This window comes from Ursus americanus, chromosome 10 (genome assembly GCF_024610735.1).
Source record: "Ursus americanus isolate L20-20 chromosome 10, mUrsAme1.1.p, whole genome shotgun sequence".
NCBI lineage: Eukaryota > Metazoa > Chordata > Mammalia > Carnivora > Ursidae > Ursus > Ursus americanus.
The window spans coordinates 67,121,243-67,138,251 of NC_142136.1; the positions used below are offsets into that span (position 1 = coordinate 67,121,243).

Here is a 17,009-nt window from a genome sequence, read left to right on the forward strand (position 1 = left end):
AATCAGTGAATGGGTTGGATGAACTATCTCAGGCAACGATTCTGGAAGTCTCTCGTGCTGAACCCAAGAAGGGCCATGAGCTTACAGAGAAATACAGACGTCTAGGGTGAGGGAATGCTACCCTGGGCATGGATCGCTGTTCCTACGTATACGTCTGCACCTCTGGTGAAGACCTGAATGAACCAGGTGTTAGAACGACGGGTAAGGGAAGGCTGTTCTCGCAGGAAGACTATCTGGGCGTCTTTCTCGAGGATGTAGTAGCTCCACCAGAGGCGAAAGGATTGAAACTGTTTCCCTGAGATGCCATAGTGCATGTGTAGTATGGGTATCTGAAGTTTAGCTCAAGGTCAAGTGCGTGGTTATTAAAAGTCAACTTACATGGTCAAAAGTCAAAACAGTGTTTTACTGATTATGTCAGATTTTCTATGTGTGAGAAATTTAGGAGATGGCTAATTATTCAAGACAATCTGCATCTATTAGTTATCAAACTTAACTACTCAGGATTTATACTGAGATGAGAAAGTATTTGTGATGGAACATTCTAGAACTGTTGGAAATAATATTCTTTGAATTTTTTTTTTTTCATACTAGAACTCAGTCAAGTAAGGATTATTGTTGAAAGAATGTAGGTGCAGTGTGGTCAAAATATATTTCCTCAAATACACACCTTCTCAGAGTAAGTCTGACACAACCCAGGCATAGTAGGGTGCTCACAGGTCAGTCTGCCCATGATGGTCCTGGCTCATGCCTGGTGTCTACGTGCAGTTGTTATTAGCACCCCTTTTACTTGAGAAATGGTTCTCATTTGGATGAAACTTTAGTCGCCATACAGAGACAGCTCCTCATGCCTGGAAAGGATCTGACTGGAAGTGTTGGTGGTATATTGTTAGGTGCAGCTTGTTGACTTCACTGTTAATAAGAGAATTTAACAACAGAACCAGTCCGGTTGGACAGCTGCCGTCTCAGAAATTGTAAGATTTCCATAGATCATATTTAAAACCTCGCTTTTGCTCGAGAGAGGTACTAATGCAACTTCTAGACTAGGCATATCAAGATTTTAAACCTCTCTTGTGTTTCTAGTTTAGAAAACATTTCCATACTGGAGCAACAGAGGAAAATCCTACCACACACACCGCAATGTAAATACGCACGCACATTGGCATACATACGCTAGAAGGGAGGAAAAAAGCAATTATGTTATGAATCTGCAACGATGCAAAACATCTACTTAGCGCATCTGAATTCAAGACAGCAGCATCTTACCTGAAGTTCCTTGGTAGCAGATTGAATGGACAGAAAAACAAATAAGAGGTCTATTTAAAACGATTACATTAAAGATACTCAAGTGCATTTATCTTAGTTGTAACACAACAGCAATAAACAGGGCCAACAATACAGCCCTCAGTAGATGTGAATTTAAAAAAAAAAAGGTAAAGATATACAAACCCCCAAAGAGAGAAATCAGTATCAACACCAGAAGTTCCAACCCTTTTAGGGGTGGATGGTGTAGCTGGGATAACAAATCATAAAAACAATTTCTGAACTAGCTTGCCACTTCAGTGACTGACAACTTCTGCTCCTCAACACTTTTTTGGGGGGCAGACGCTTTCATTTTTACTTGTGAGAAAATAGTTAAACATCGTGAGAAAATGAATGAGGGTCACCAACTGGGGGAAAAAGGTGGCATCACCTGACCCGCCTCACAAGACTGAAGTGTTTGCAGTCATGATGTGTTCACTGCTGATGTGCAATTAATAGCAAGGGCACGGCACCTTTTAAAGATTCTGGAAAGTTCCAAGGCAAACTTACAGATAGGAGTCAATAAATTCTGAGACCATTTAATGAAAAGGAATAGACATAAAAAAAAAAAAACACAACCCTTGTCTTTCTTTTTTGGTAATTGTGTTTTGCTCTAGACGCCAGATAAGCTTGGCTTTCTCTGATGAGAATACGCTGAAATTATTCACCAATGACAGTACAAAGGAACGCCTGCTACGTGCCTGACACTACGCAGAGGTTATCTTACTCCCTGCGTCCACTTGATAAGCAGGTTTTATCATACCCATTTAATAGACGAGGAAGTCAAGAGAAACTGCATCCACGTTACAGGGCATAGAGCTAGGTCAGTGGCAGAGTTGCAATTCCAAGCTGGACCTGCCTGACTAAGGCTCGGGCAGTCTTACCCTAGCACTCTGTAAACTTGCTTGAATCCCTTATTAAAATCTTATTGAGACACAGCAAAACATTCTCAGATAGTTTATTTTATTTGGATGGAATATATACTCTCACACTTGTAAGTTTCTTATAAAATCTTAATCATGTAAGATAAAACGATCACTGTGATTTTGAAGTTCTTGTCTGCTAGGATAATAGAACACTAGAAGGAAGTGGAAGTATTCATTATTTATTGTCCCTGAAAAACGTTAGTATAATATTTATTTTCAAGTGAGAGGCACCTCAGATTTTCCTTCCTCTGTTTTGATAGAAACTAAATTTGTTAGTTTTTCTGAAATTGTGTCTGACTCCTCTACTCTACATCGCTCCTGCAAGGTCATGTCCCACAACGCATTTTTTTTTCTTTTGGCTGAGACTGGAAAATGATACCTCTGTTTCTTCAAGTTTTCCCTCCTTACTCTAACTTCCAGAGTAAAGAGGGTGCCTAAGCCTGAATTCTAGCCTAAGAACAAAGATTAGGTCAGAGGCCCAGATCGGGGAGCTAATCTTCTGACATTCCATATGGCTCTGGCTCAGAGACATTTTGAAAGTATTCTAAAGGGCTATATTTTGGTTTAGACTTTTTAAAACAATCGTCAACCCACTTAGTGATTGATTTCTCTATTACTCATTAAGGTTAACAGTCAGAAAACTCCGCGATACTTTTTACAGGTTCTAGAATAATTCAAGGTGAGAAGCTGACACTTATTTTAAAGATGCTTTAAGGACTGGGTCTGCTAAACTTGTTTTCTAGAGAAAGAACAGGTAAAGAAGACGTTCTTCATTCTGAGGACATAATTCTCCCCAGACATCCAGGGTAGGCCATGGGCAGGAGGACCAAGAGCGGATAGCTCCTTGGCCTTACCTCAACAGGAGACGATTGGTCCGCAATCATATCCTTTTAGGGAAGCTAAGCAGCTGGTGGAAAGCACTATTTCCCACAAGCGTATAGTTAAGTCAGGAGTGCCTACCCATCCCAGGATATGATAAACTTTGAGGATGGGCCTCCATTTTAACTATAAGACTGGCAGGCAGCCCTTTCCCTGTCCGGGAAAATCAGTGCATTTAGCTAAACGTGAACTCCGTGCGTTGGCTTGGTACCAGGCATCTTTACATATGCCTGTCTCCCATCAGTCAATTTTGGTTTCCTCCATGAGGCAGAGACTACCCCCAGCTGGAAAGGAGAGGGTCAGAATGATGCCCCTCCTTCCAATCCCAGTTTTCAAAAACATGATTCATAGCTGAAAGCATCCTATTACCATAATTATCATTCAAATCCACAAATCTGCATTTGCCAGTTGAGACACGAATTCAGCTGCTCCAGGTGTGGGGACGGCTGGCTGCTCACCTAGAGCGGAGCCCAGGGCTCTCATGCGCCTGTGTCTTGTTTCAAGTTGAAATGATTTCATCAAACAGCACAGAGATGCTGGGGCCCTCAGGCTCCCGACTCCTGTTGGAGCAGGCCGGCTTTGAAGTAATCGAATTAGAGTCATTTCGCTTTTAAAATAATTAGATGCTTAGCATGTTTCACCCAGGTACACGCGAACAGGCTCAGAACTTGAATGTTTTTGTTTTGATTTTTTTTTTTTTAAGTTCACCTTTGGACTGCACACACACGGCCTTTGTGTGGTCATTAAACGTCAGATCTTTGCCATTTAGAAATAACTTGGCAGCTTAGGCTGTGGACTCAGACAGGAAGGGTGTGGTAACTCTTGCCAAAGTTAAGCTGCTGTACTTTGAATAAGTTGATTCAAAATAAAGTTTACAGCTTTCCAATTAAAGGCTCTGTTATAAAACCTCATTACTTGGCGGGTAAAAAGAAACTGTTTTCGTTAGTCAAGGAAAGGCTGAGTGGGTTATTTTGTACAGAGAATATACTGTACCTCTCCATCCTCCAGCTCCACGTCGAGGAAATCGAAGTCCCTAAAGACTCTGAACTGCTGCTCGCTGTTCGTGTCGTCCATGTTCTCCTGCTCTCGGGCGCCGTCCTCGGAAGACACCAAGCTCGTCTGGTGCTCGAGCAGATCCAGATCCCCACACGACGAGAAAATCACCTGCGAATCACAGGCGTCCTCTCCTGAGAGACCGTTCTCCCTTCGGTTGTTTGTGCTACAAAAACTAATTGGCTCTTTATGGCCCTCTATTTCCAGTCCACACCTAATTCCTTAAGTGGGTATTTTTAGAATGTTCTTTTATTATTTATGTTGGACAGGTGCCTTCAGATTAAACTCATTGCGAAGACGCAAGTTCACACAGGAGGAAAAAGCTCGAGTCACATTGCTGCTGCTTAGTGGATGAAGACTGGATCCCACCTGGGTGGGTGTGTGTGTGTGTGTGCGTGTGTGTGTGTGTGTGTGTGTGTGTGTGTGTGTGACAACTGAGCGTGTGTTCACAAACCAGGCCAGCCAAGAAATTTTCCATTGTTTCTGAGCTAAGGTTAGAAATGGTACACATGGACATACACGTCACAAACATATGAGCACATGATATTTTAAGGACCACTGATATCAAGATCTGTTAGTATAAATGACCTGTTAGAGCAAAGGATTTAACTCTTTCAGAGATCAACCAGGAACAGATAGAGAATAAGAAACAGAAGCCAAAAGTACAGTCCTTGCTCATTTGAATTACAGACGAGTATCTGAGCAGCAATGCTCGTAATTTATACCTAAATTAAGGAATTTAATTCTGTTGCTATAAACAGTACAAACATTTTTTTTCCTATTAAGATCTTTTGTATGTTAATATTTTAAAACTATCTTCCGTGTTTAGGTTCTTTCCACCAGGACATTTTACTAGAACTTCATAGAAATAAGAAACTGCAAATGAACCTAAATGTTTTGTTATCCAGCCTCTCCTGAACATAGATTGGTATTAAATAAAGTGATCAATATGATTTTTAAAAAGAGCTATTTATTTTTTATTTACTCATTTATTTCTGGAGTGTAAGCAGGGGCAGGCGCAGCGGGAGGAGGAGAGAGAGGGTCCTCAAGCAGACTCTGCAGTGAGCGCGGAGCCTGAAGGGGGGCTCGATCTCACAACGCTGAGATCTTGATCTGAGCTGAAATCAAGAGTTGGACTCTTAACCGACTGAGCCACCCAGGCGCCCCTCAATATGATTTTTTTTAACCATTATAATGTCTAGTCTTCCTTGAAGAATAGACAAATCATTTATAGGAATTTAATATAACAACAGTCTCTCAAAAGTAAAAAGAATGAATGGATTTTAAATGTACCCCCCCCCCCAGTGTTTGAGAACAGTCCCGTGGTTGGCACTATGTTCTCATAAAATGGTCCGTGACACACAGTTTGCACAGGGATGGCGACTGGGTCTCTGAGATCAAGAGCCCTGAGGGACAGGCACCTTGTTGCTGAGAGATGAGGCCAGAATTTGGAGTCCCTCCGTCGGAGGCTCCTTTTCCCAGTTAGTGCCACGTCTCCCATCTGTACCCAGCTCCAGGTAAACACCTGTTGCTAGAAGAGCCTCAGCATGGAAGCAGGTAGCTTAGATCTGAGGAGGACGTGCCAGCCAGAACGGCAGCAGGAAATGGCCCTCGCTGGAGTGCTCCCCTGCAGGGGCAAAGTGCTCTTGTTCCTCTCCCTCCTCCTGCCCCTGCCACCATCGCCTCGTCCCCTCGGCCCTCAGTAATATGACCGGAGCAGCAACAAACCCACTGATCAATAGCACTAAAAAGGTGACTTCAGCGGAAGCCGAGCTTCGCTGCTGGCTGGCAGGGGCACATTTCCCAGACGATAAGAAAACACAAATCCGCGTGAGCGGGTATATATCAGTCACCAACATTTCACCCGCTCATGAGCTATGCTGGTAGATACACTGAGATTTAAAAGACAGCTCCCTGTTGGCTAATTCTTACTTTATTTGGCAGATTATTTAGTTCGCTATTTTTGTTGTTGTTGTTGATAACAAAGATGCTGAGATATGGACAAACTAAAAACGGCCAGTGAAACCAGACCCAGAGATTTTTATTGCTTTGGCTATCATAGACTCACAGACAACTTGAATTTTCCGAATTATATAAAAGCTTCAGAAGCTAATACTGCGATTATTCACTTATTCCAAAGCCCAAGGGTATGTTGTTGTTGTTTTAACTGTAACATCACCGAATGTTTATAAGAGAAAAAAATCCCATAATGATAATATCATTATTTCCATCCCTATCGTGCGTGAGTAAAATAATGACGTCACAGGAAGAGGTGTGCATACCCCAATTTTGGGGTAAAATTGCACCCCAAAGGAATGTATATTAAACATGGTGGTGCAGGAGAGAGTCGTAAGTACATATTTTGAGGACATCTGGGCATATTTATTAAAAAATCCAAGAAATTTTAAACAATGAAAAAAACTGAGTATTTATTTGCAGATAAACTGGAGCAAACAGTCAACAGAATCATTCATTGTTTCTGAACGGAGATTAAAAATCATAGTGTGGAGAGAAATAATCTATGGGTTTGATCTAAATGGTGGATATCATACCTGTAATTCATAGCAGACTTCTCTAAAGCTAAAAAAGACCAAAGGTAAAAAAGATACGGTACCAACGTACATGTGATACATGAGAGAACTTACTGATGGATTTTTGCTTAATCCTACTTCTTGGCCACAGAGAGAAAGGACGTGCACCAACTTCTCTTTTGTCCTCTTCTGGAAAAGAGACAAACAAACACATTTTAATCACAGGGTCCTGTGATCAAATCTGCTCCAATACTGTAAGCCATTAGCCACATTGGACTATGTCCCCTGAAATGTGGCCAGTGAGAATTGAGACATAAAATACACAAAGACTTGGATGAAAGAGGAATGCAAAATATCTCATTAATAATTGCAAAATATTGGCTGCATATTGAAATGATAATATCTGAGATACAGGAGGTTAAATAAAACATATTAAAAATGATTTCGCCTGTTTCTTTTTACTTTTTCTTAAAAAAGGTGACTGTTAGAAAGTAAATGAGGCACAGCTTATGTTTCTACTGGATAGTGGTGATTTCAGTTTTACCAAGGGAGGGGGATGCAAATCGGCCCCTGCATTCTTCAGCAGATACTCATGACTCTCCTGGATAATCTTTTCTTGTCTGTTACAACTTTCAGCATTAGTAAGGCTTTCCTTACACCTAAATTAAATCTATTATGTTTCAGCACAAATCTATTTTCCTCAAATGGGAGAATAAATTTACTTTCCGCAAAATTAAAAAATTAAATTATCTGCAAGCCATATTAAATCTTTCTCAATTTATTCCTCCTAAAGCTAAACAGATTCAATTCCTTTTGCTTTTCTTCACGAGCCTTATTTTTTAGGTGCTTACGCATGGAGATTCTTCTATAAACTGCCACATTTTCTAACGACACAGATGAACTAGATCTCAGGATGATGGGTGAGTTGAGAATGAAAAGAAAGAGTAGCCGGAGCCTAAAAAATGTTAATGTATTTCAGAAATGCTCTTAAAGCCATCTTCCTAACTCTGTAAAATGATTTTTCCCTCTTAACATGATTTGAGTTAATGTGGAGACTGCTAGGAGGCCAATATCACTCATAGCTTTTCTTAATGGAATTTGGCTTCACTGCATTCTTCTTTCCAAAATTATAGAAGGGACACTCGATACCATGTCTTTTTAAGGTCAAAGACAGGAAGACCTTGATGTGGGCAGATGGCAAGAGATCTGCTAAAATATCTAAGTGTTAGTGGGTATCTTACAATTCTGGGGAGGAATCAATGTAGAGGAGCCTGGAACTGGGATGTATATTTTTCTTCTCTTTTCCAAATCCCCAAGAAAGTACAGTAGGTTCTCCTGCTCAACAGCTCAATGAAATGTCATTGAGAACCAGCTGTGTGCCGGCACATACCATGCTATACGTCCCACTCCCCTAACCTTGGTGAGCCCTGCAGTTCCCTGCTCAGCACCCACCATTTGGCCTTCTTTCAATAATACAGTCCCTCTTTTCATCTTGGGAACAGCTCCTCTCCCACTAAGTGGGGCTTTGCGTCCCTCACACATGTTGCAAGAGTCCTTTCTCTAGAATCACTATGGATGTTGGGGAGGGAATGCCTTGGTCCTAAAATCATCAGAGCCAAAGACCATGTCAATCTGGAGCTGCCGGAAGTTATTGGTGTTTCATAGGACAAGAGTCTGCTTGAGAATGAAGTCACCAGAGAGGGAAGGAGGGCTGACACTGGGAAGGGAAGGGGAGGACAGTGAGAAGGGGAGAGAGAAAGAGGTTAAGGATCCAGTTCCTCGTTTTGGGTACTAGAATCCAGCTGTGCTAGCCAAGCTATGGGAGTTAATAAATTCCTCTTCCACTTAAGGTAATTTTCCACTGGGCTTCTGTCAAGTTAGTTACCGAAGAGCCCTGAATAACGCAGAGGTTTCACTCGACAGCAAGTCTGAAGACGCTCATACTATAATGCAGTTGCCCGTTGGGTGAGCACAGTCTTAGGCTGTGATAACAGAACTAGAGAGAGATCTGCCAGCCTGCTCTGCTCCCTTAGACCATCCATGGGGACCATGACCCGAGTGTGTGCTTAGGGGACAGCGGTCAGGGCCACTGGAAAACAAAGTATTTGCCCATTTTAGGCCTCCCAAATGTCCACTCCTGGAGCAGCAGGTAGACCTGACTACTTTCTACCCTCTCTTTTCTTCCTGACCCCTTAGCATCGCTCACCAGTCTCTTCCCTTCTCGCTCCCCTCTCCACCAATGTAAGACTTGAGATGATTTTACTGGTTTACAAAGCACTGTGGCTCGAGGAAGCGGCCGTGAAAGCAGGTTCTGTGCTCCTGTGCAGGCGTATCATGTGGAACTGGTTGCGAGAACTAGGGATGCATTGTTTGGAGAGAAGAGAGCTCATTTGGGTAAGTGCCAGAGGGGATGGGGTTTCTTTATCTATTTGAAAGGCTGCCGTGTGCAAGAGAGGTCACATTTCATTTTCTCAGTCCTACGAGCACTAGGACCAATAGGTAGAAGCAGCAGATGTCAGACTTCAACTCAATGTAATGCGCTGTTCAAAGAGAAAATAGGTTTCCTGGGAATGCCAGGAGATCCTCATCACTGAAGTGTTGATGCCTAAAAGGGCAACGTCGGGACGGTGAAGGAGGAACCCCTTATCATACGGGCAGTTGGGCTCGATAGGTCCCCCTGAACTCCCTTCCAATCCTGGGAGTCTAGGAGTCTATACCTGGGAATACTGGGGCCTTTTCCAGCTTACAGGAACGAGGACATTGGAGTTGGAGCCCGATGACGTGGAAGATGTGCTCCTGGTGACCGCCATAGCCCTGGGCTTCCCATCCCGTCCAGAAGAGCTCTGCAGCTCATCGTATCGCCTTCCGATGATTGGTGTCTTGACAAAAAAAAAAAGGAAGACAAAAGTTCATGCTCTCCTATCTGTTTAATAGTTCTGTGGAATGTGGGATCACTCTACCCAGCAGCAATCAAGCACTGCCTGTTCGATTAAACCTTAGAGATGTTCAGAGTTGGAAGCAGGCTCCTTTTCCTGATGTTCAAACACACATTCTAAATCATTTCACATCTTCGACATTTCCCTACCGTCTTTAGCAGCGGAAAACAAATCCAGCTGCTTGTTCTTAAACATACTCTGGAAACCACTGATAAAGCTGAGAAGCAAAACATTCCGGAAAGCAAATAGTGTTCAGATGTTTAAGCTGAAAAGAATTTATCGTTATAACAAGAGACCAAAGTTCCTTCCCTTCTTCCCAAACCTTTAATAGTCTCAAGTATTTAAACATTTATTTAAATTGATTCTATCTTCTCGATTTTTTAAATGGATGAGTTCGGGGCCAGATACTTGGGCTACACTTTAGAAATTTCACTTCCTGAGAGTTCATTTCTCACGCCGGTGTCTGGTGCTGGGTAGACAGCACCGTCCACACTTCAGCCCCAGTGAGGCTGCAGAAACCTGTTTGTGGGCCTGCCCTTGCAGGTGGCAGACACAGGCTGGAAATTCTCCATCTGGCTCTCCAGCTCTTTATTCTGGGGCAGCTGGGTCCCTGGGGTATGCAGCTGACTGGCTGCTTATTTTCTATACCCATTTTGAACAGAATAAACTTCACTCAAGAAATAAAAGTACCTTTCCCCCTCAGCCACGTCAAAAAAATGTTAAAAATTAAAAAAAAAATTGATTGGATACCTTGATATCATACACATACTAAATACAGGCGCAGGCATCACAATGGCCTCCAAAGAGTATCTCAACCTGGGTACTGAAAGGACAGAAGGTCAATGAGACCATCGTGTGAAAAAAACCCAAGCTGGCTACAACCTACTTCATAGAGCAAGTAAGTTTCACATAATCAGGGGCGCCTGGGTGGCTCAGTCGTTAAGCGTCTGCCTTCAGCTCAGGGCGTGATCCCGGCGTTCTGGGATCGAGTCCCACATCAGGCTCCTCCGCTATGAGCCTGCTTCTTCCTCTCCCACTCCCCCTGCTTGTGTTCCCTCTCTCGCTGGCTGTCTCTCTCTCTGTCAAATAAATAAATAAATAAAATCTTTTAAAAAAAAAAGTTTCACATAATCAGATCCGGTTTACTCCCTCAGTGACCTGACTCATTCAGCAGTGTTGAAGAATGTGTGTTAAGTACCTGTCTTGTACCAGACACTGTACCAGACCCTGGTAACAAAATGGACAGAGCGTTGTTTCTGCTTTGGTGGGCTTATGAGGCCTGGGGTAAGCGAGACAGGAAAGCAAAGTATTTATACATCTTAGAGTAAGTACAGGCCTCCCAAATGTCCTTTCATGGAGCAGTGGGTAGACCTGACTGCTTTCTACCCTCACTTTTCTTCCTGATTCCTTAGCTTGGTTCCTGGTCCCTTCCCTCCTTCTTCCCCTCTCCCTCAAGGGAAGACTTTAGAGAATTTTACTGGGTCAGTGTGGCTTGGGGAAGCACCTGTAAAGACAGAGTCTATATTCCTGTAAATCTCAGTCATTTGCTGGTCTGGCTGGGAGTTCGGGCAGCAAAGTTGTGGATATAAAGATAGGGCAGGACACCTGTCAGATAAAGAAGGAGTGAAGGTCATGGTTTAAAATGCTTAAGATCATTCCATTTTATAGGTATCTTTTTTTCAAAAAATCATTTAAAAAAAATAACAGAGGCTAGCTTCTATTTTTAGAAGCTGCCAATTGAAAGCCCCAAAGAATACGACACTTGATGTGTTCTTAAAAAACAGAACCGAATTTAGGCCTTAGGAAACTTAATTTGAAATAAATGTAAAATAAGTCTCTCTTTCTTCTCTCTCTTTTTTTTTTAAAGATCCTTTTAAATTTATTTATTCAACAGAGAGAGACAGCCAGTGAGAGAGGGAACACAAGCAGGGGGAGTGGGAGAGGAAGAAGCAGGCTCATAGTGGAAGAGCCTGATGTGGGGCTCGATCCCATAACGCCGGGATCACGCCCTGAGCCGAAGGCAGACGCCCAACCGCTGTGCCACCCAGGCACCCCTCTTTCTTCTCTTTTTGACTTTTGCCCCTATTTCTCCCTGCTGAAGCGGACAGGAACACATAACATACCTCTGAAATATCGAAGTGAAAGTCTAGGGTTTTTCCAGGTAATTCCTTAGAAGCACTGGTCCACACTCGATGGATTTCTATCTTTGAGAGGTCACTGTGCTGGTATGAAGGCAAAACTAGGCTGGCAGATCGAGAAACCACCAGCTTCAGGATATTCAAAGCTTCTCTCCAGTGAACACTCTGAAGGGAATAAAACATTCAATGGTTAAAAACAATTTCACTAAAAAAACCCAAATCTACCGCTACCCAGTCAGAATTCACTGACTGAAAACAGTGCGGCAAATTCCATCCTACGTAAAAGGCAAATGACATAAAAAGACAATTTATTTGTAAGAGGAGATACATAGAGGAAACAAGCAAATAAAAAAAGAGCAAATTCTGCCCATATTCGAATAAACAGAAGTTTAACATTACGAGGTACCATTTTTGCCAACGAGGTACCTCCTTCACATGAATGAAAACAATCCCCCAAAGCATTTATGCAATTGACCGCTCACTCTGTCTCAAAACTCTCCCCACCTCCAGCTTCCAGTCCTCCTTGGTTGTTCTGCTACTGCCCTGACTCCTGCTGTCCCTTTTGCTCCCTGGGCGCCTCTTGTCTTCTTGCTTCATATCTTTCTCATGACCTAACCCAGGACTCTGGGAGCCGTTCTTAACTCCTGTCTTTGCCTGCCTCCTGATTAACTGCTCCCTCCTCTCCATTCCTGCTGGCAGCAGGTCAGCTGAGTCCTCTCTGGCCTCTGCCTGGACTATTTCAATGGCCTCTTAACTGGGCTCCCCGCTTGCGGCCTCCACTGAAGTCCAGCATACCCTCCCCAACTATAGAGATCTTTCTAGAATCCTTCAGACAGAGACCCTTCCCTGCCGCAACTTCTTCCAGGGCTCCCTCTGGCGGGCAGGGTGGAGTCCGCACTTGGAGCACAGCCCACAGGAGTCCTCTCCCCCAGGCCGCCTCTGGAGTTCCTCACACCAGCCAAGCTCTTTGCCGCTGTGTCTTCACTTATGCTATTCCCGTGTCCTGGAATGCCCTTCCTCTCCTTATCGGCTTATCACAGGCCTACTCTTCCTGTAAGACTCATTTGTTTTGCCATCTTTGCCTCCCTGACAAACCCCAGGCAGACTGATGGACTTCTCCCACAAAAATATTAAGCATAGATAAACTAACTTGATAAAAGTTATTATTACTATTTACCCAGCCTTTGGAATAAGAGCACATGAAACAAAACACATTTCCCTCACTGTTAAATTCTGCACAGGGGAGGACATGATTTGGATGTGAAATTAGCCACCATTCAAGAGAAGATATCAAGTAACAGAGAGAGCCCACAGGCCGGAGTTAGAATAGGCAGCCTAGTCAAACGATTTTTTTTCCTTTTTACCAGGGGCACATGATTTGTAGAAAAATGTGAACTGAACCCCTGGCTCCCATGACTTCTGTGAAGCGAGAAAGTGTTACTGAATGCCTACCGAGTGCACAATGATTTTGGAGAAGTGCCACAGAAATCATTTTTGGCATTAACTAATTTCTGCAAGCGATGTGATGTTGAAGTCATGATGGGGGAAAAATGTCTACAATTTACCCTGTACGGCTTTGGCGATGAGTTTAGCCAGACAGAACCTAGCATCTGCCCTTGAACTCCGTGACTCACCAAGTATGCTCCTGTGTGTGTTTGTCGTAGTATTTTCCAGCACATTTATGCAAGTTGCTTCACCTCCCTTCCCTCAACTCTAAAATGACAATTTTAATCCCCGAATTAACTGTTTGCATGTGGAAACACCTGGCCTAGAACCTGGCACACCTGAGTCCCTTGTCTCTTCTCCTCCTTTGAAATAGGAGAGTACAAATACAAGCCTGCTGGGTCCTCCCAGCCAGGTGTGTGCTTTTAATACCCAGCCTGTGAGCTCTGAGAGGCAGAAACACGTCCTCTGCGGGCTCAGGAACGCACCAGGGCTTGGTGCTGTTTTTCTTCTCTCTCTACTGCTTGGGCTGTGGTCAGCCACCACACCTGACTGCTCTCCGTGGGTTAGGGACACCAGGGCGTGAACGCGCAGCCTGGCACGCCTACAGCTTTGCAGCCAAGCACAAGCTACATATCCTCCGTCTTTCTGGAATGACTCTATGGAAACATCCTCGTTCGTAAGTGACGTTATCCAAATACTCACTTGCACGTATTTTTCAATGGTCTTCAGAACTTCCACGTTAAACTGCTTCACAGGGACGACGGACAGGTCCATGTAGCTGAGCAGACTGTAGATCACCTGGAGGAGGGGCTGCTGCATACTGGGGAGCCCCTTCTCCAGCAGCTGTGGGAAGCAAGGCACAGCGTCAGCCGGTGTGACACCAGCCTGCTCACACAGGAGCACCGACGCCTCCCCACACCTTTACGATCGCACATTTCCTTAGGAAGGAAAGGAGAATCCTAGCCACTAAAGAAATGAAGATACCATTCAAGGCAGTGTAAGGAGTTCTGAATATACAGGTACCCCATCTACAACAGAATACAAGAAACCTCAAAAGGAAAGCATCAAATACCACTAATTATTGAAAATTACAAAGTAACACAAAAGACACAAGTTATTAGTTATCAAACTGGCAGAGTCTCCCAAGTGATAACAGTCAGTATGGGTGAGGATATGGGGTGGGTATTCTCACGCATCAGTGGAAATGTACCTTGGATAATTTGGCAATTGGCCTCAAGAGTACTAAAGACAGTGCATACCTTTTGAAATAGTAATTATACTTCTAGGAACTTTTCTAAACCTACAGGCACTAAGATTCATATATGACATTTCACTAAGGCATTACTGATAATGGTAAGAAACCCACAAAAAACTAAACAAGAAAGCTCTGTTAGCAATATAAATGTTGAACACTAGGGAAATGGATACAAACTTATGGTAAATTGTATGATGAAATATGTAATCAAGAGAATGACCTTTTTAAAAAGATTTTATTTATTTGAGAGAGAGAAAGAGAATGAGCAGGGGGGAGGGGCGGAGGGAGAGGAGAAGCAGACTCCCCGCTGAGTAGGGAGACGGACTTGATCCCAGGACTCTGGGATCATGACCTGAGCTGAAGGCAGACGCTTAACCGACTGAGCCACCCAGGCGCCCGAGAACGACATTTTTAAAGATAGTAAAGGCTATCAGATAATATTAAGTGAAAGAGGAAGGATATACAATTTCTGTGTAATAGATGATGCCAAAATCGATGGGTGGGTGTCACAGAAAAATAACAGTGGAAAGAAATCTAACAAAATGCTACCAGTGTTTCTCTCTAGATACCATAATGATTTTGGATGATTTTTCTTATCACCCCCTCCTGGGCTTTTCCTCCCACTTTTCTGTACCTACCAAACTTTCTTTTAGGGACATATACTATGATATCAACAATATTTTCAAAAAAGAAAGCAAAATAATGAGAAAATTTATGTGACAGACATCATGGTAAAAGGTTACTATTCAAAACAAAGAATTATAGAAATGACTCAAATAAATGTTGAAATTCCACATCAAAAGTGGCCAAAAGAAATAACTGAGCAGTTAACACATGAGGAAACGAATAACTATGTAAATCTATTGTGTGGAAAAATGAACATTTTTCCTAGAAAGGAAATACAGAAAGAGAATAATTTTAAAGTGCCAATAAATACATAAAACTGAAAAAAGGAATAAAGGGGATAATAAAATATAGTGAGGATATGGGAAAACACGTTTATACACTGTTGGCAGTGCTGTAAATAGGGGAAATCTCTGTGAAGACCCATTAGAACCCCACAGTTGTCGAACATGACACCATGTGAATGATGTCAATACATGGAAATACAAGCACAGAGTTAATGTTGTGTGAACACAGCGGGCTCACGGGCAATACTGACCAGAGCTATGTGCCTGGCCAACACCTGAGAGAGCACACGAGTACCTGAAATAGGAGTTACTATATACTACGCGTGGTGGGAAGTTTATAATTTTCAGTGACAGTTTGTGACAAAGGCTTAATAGAACAAATGAGGTAATCCACCCTTACTTATTTATTTTGATTGTAATAAGATGTATCTAACATAAATTTACCACTCTGACCACTGTTAAGTGTACAATTCAGTGGCATGAAGTGCATTCACACTGTCGTGTAACCATCGTCAGTATTTATTTCTAGAATTTGTTCATCATCCCAAACGAAAACTCCGTTAAATGTAAACCGCAAGTCTCCATGACCCCCTGTCCCCAGCCCCTGGTGACCACTATTCTACTTTCTCTCTCTACAGATTTGCCTATTCTTTTTTTTTTTTTTTAAGATTTTATTTATTTATTCGACAGAGATAGAGACAGCCAGCGAGAGAGGGAACACAAGCAGGGGGAGTGGGAGAGGAAGAAGCAGGCTCCCAGTGGAGGAGCCTGATGTGGGGCTCGATCCCAGAACGCCGGGATCACGCCCTGAGCCGAAGGCAGATGCTTAACGACTGAGCCACCCAGGCGCCCCAGATTTGCCTATTCTATGAGCCTTACAGAAGTGGAATCCTGTTATATATGTCCTTTTGCGTCTGGCTTCGTCCAATCAGCATGATGTTTTCAAGGTTCATCGATGTTGTGGCACGTGTCGATGCTTTATTCCTTTTTAAGTTTGAGTAGTATGTATGTGTGTATACGCCACATCCCGTTTCTATCTTGGAAACTCTAGGTCTAGTGATCCAAACAAGTCCTACCTCCTTGCTAACCTGCACTTCACTGTGTGTTAAGACAGGCGTCCTCTGCCTTCGTAAGCAGGGCCTGGGCGTTGGTTATTCCAGTATTTCTTATGAGCCGAGCTCTGCGTGTGCTTCCTTCGTAATTCCCGCAGGCGCAGGTGTGACCGAGGTGATTATCCAAAGCAAGGGGGTGGCATATAAGAGAGGATCGTTCACGTGCCAGGGATGGCACGGGGAAAGAACCTTTGGCTGTTGACAATCTGAATGCAGCTCACCTACTGCTGACCCACACTGCAAATTAGAATCCTGCAGGTCAACTAGCGGAGTTGATGGTGGGGCAGGGACCCTCTTCCAGGTACAAGCGCTCAGTCTTGTGGGGCCTTTCAGAGAACGACTGATTCTCTAACCTATCTGCCCCCTGTACTGGTGACAAAGTGAAAGAAAAGTTAGAATGTACTGTCCTCGTCACTTCTGGAAAGGCCCTAGCAAGAGGTATGCGTGCACGTGCCTCAAGCAAAACAACGGTGAATACGCTGAACCAACGTGGCCGTTCGCGGCCATTTCCCTGAGTTCATGA

At 43.3% G+C, this 17,009-nt stretch overlaps 1 protein-coding gene across 8 annotated transcripts in view; it reads right to left on the bottom strand.

The window, feature by feature from the left end:
* The window catches only part of FRY (FRY microtubule binding protein), a 429,617-nt gene that overhangs the window by 34,056 nt on the left and 378,552 nt on the right, over positions 1 to 17,009 (bottom strand). For all 8 annotated transcript variants that reach the window (XM_087865212.1, XM_087865211.1, XM_087865207.1 and 5 more), the window contains 5 exons: positions 13,911 to 14,051; positions 11,748 to 11,927; positions 9,406 to 9,567; positions 6,803 to 6,877; positions 4,098 to 4,268 (listed from right to left, as the gene is read on the bottom strand). In XM_087865212.1, the coding sequence (XP_087721338.1) occupies positions 4,098 to 4,268; positions 6,803 to 6,877; positions 9,406 to 9,567; positions 11,748 to 11,927; positions 13,911 to 14,051 (729 nt within the window). The remainder of the gene's footprint in view (positions 1 to 4,097; positions 4,269 to 6,802; positions 6,878 to 9,405; positions 9,568 to 11,747; positions 11,928 to 13,910; positions 14,052 to 17,009) is intronic.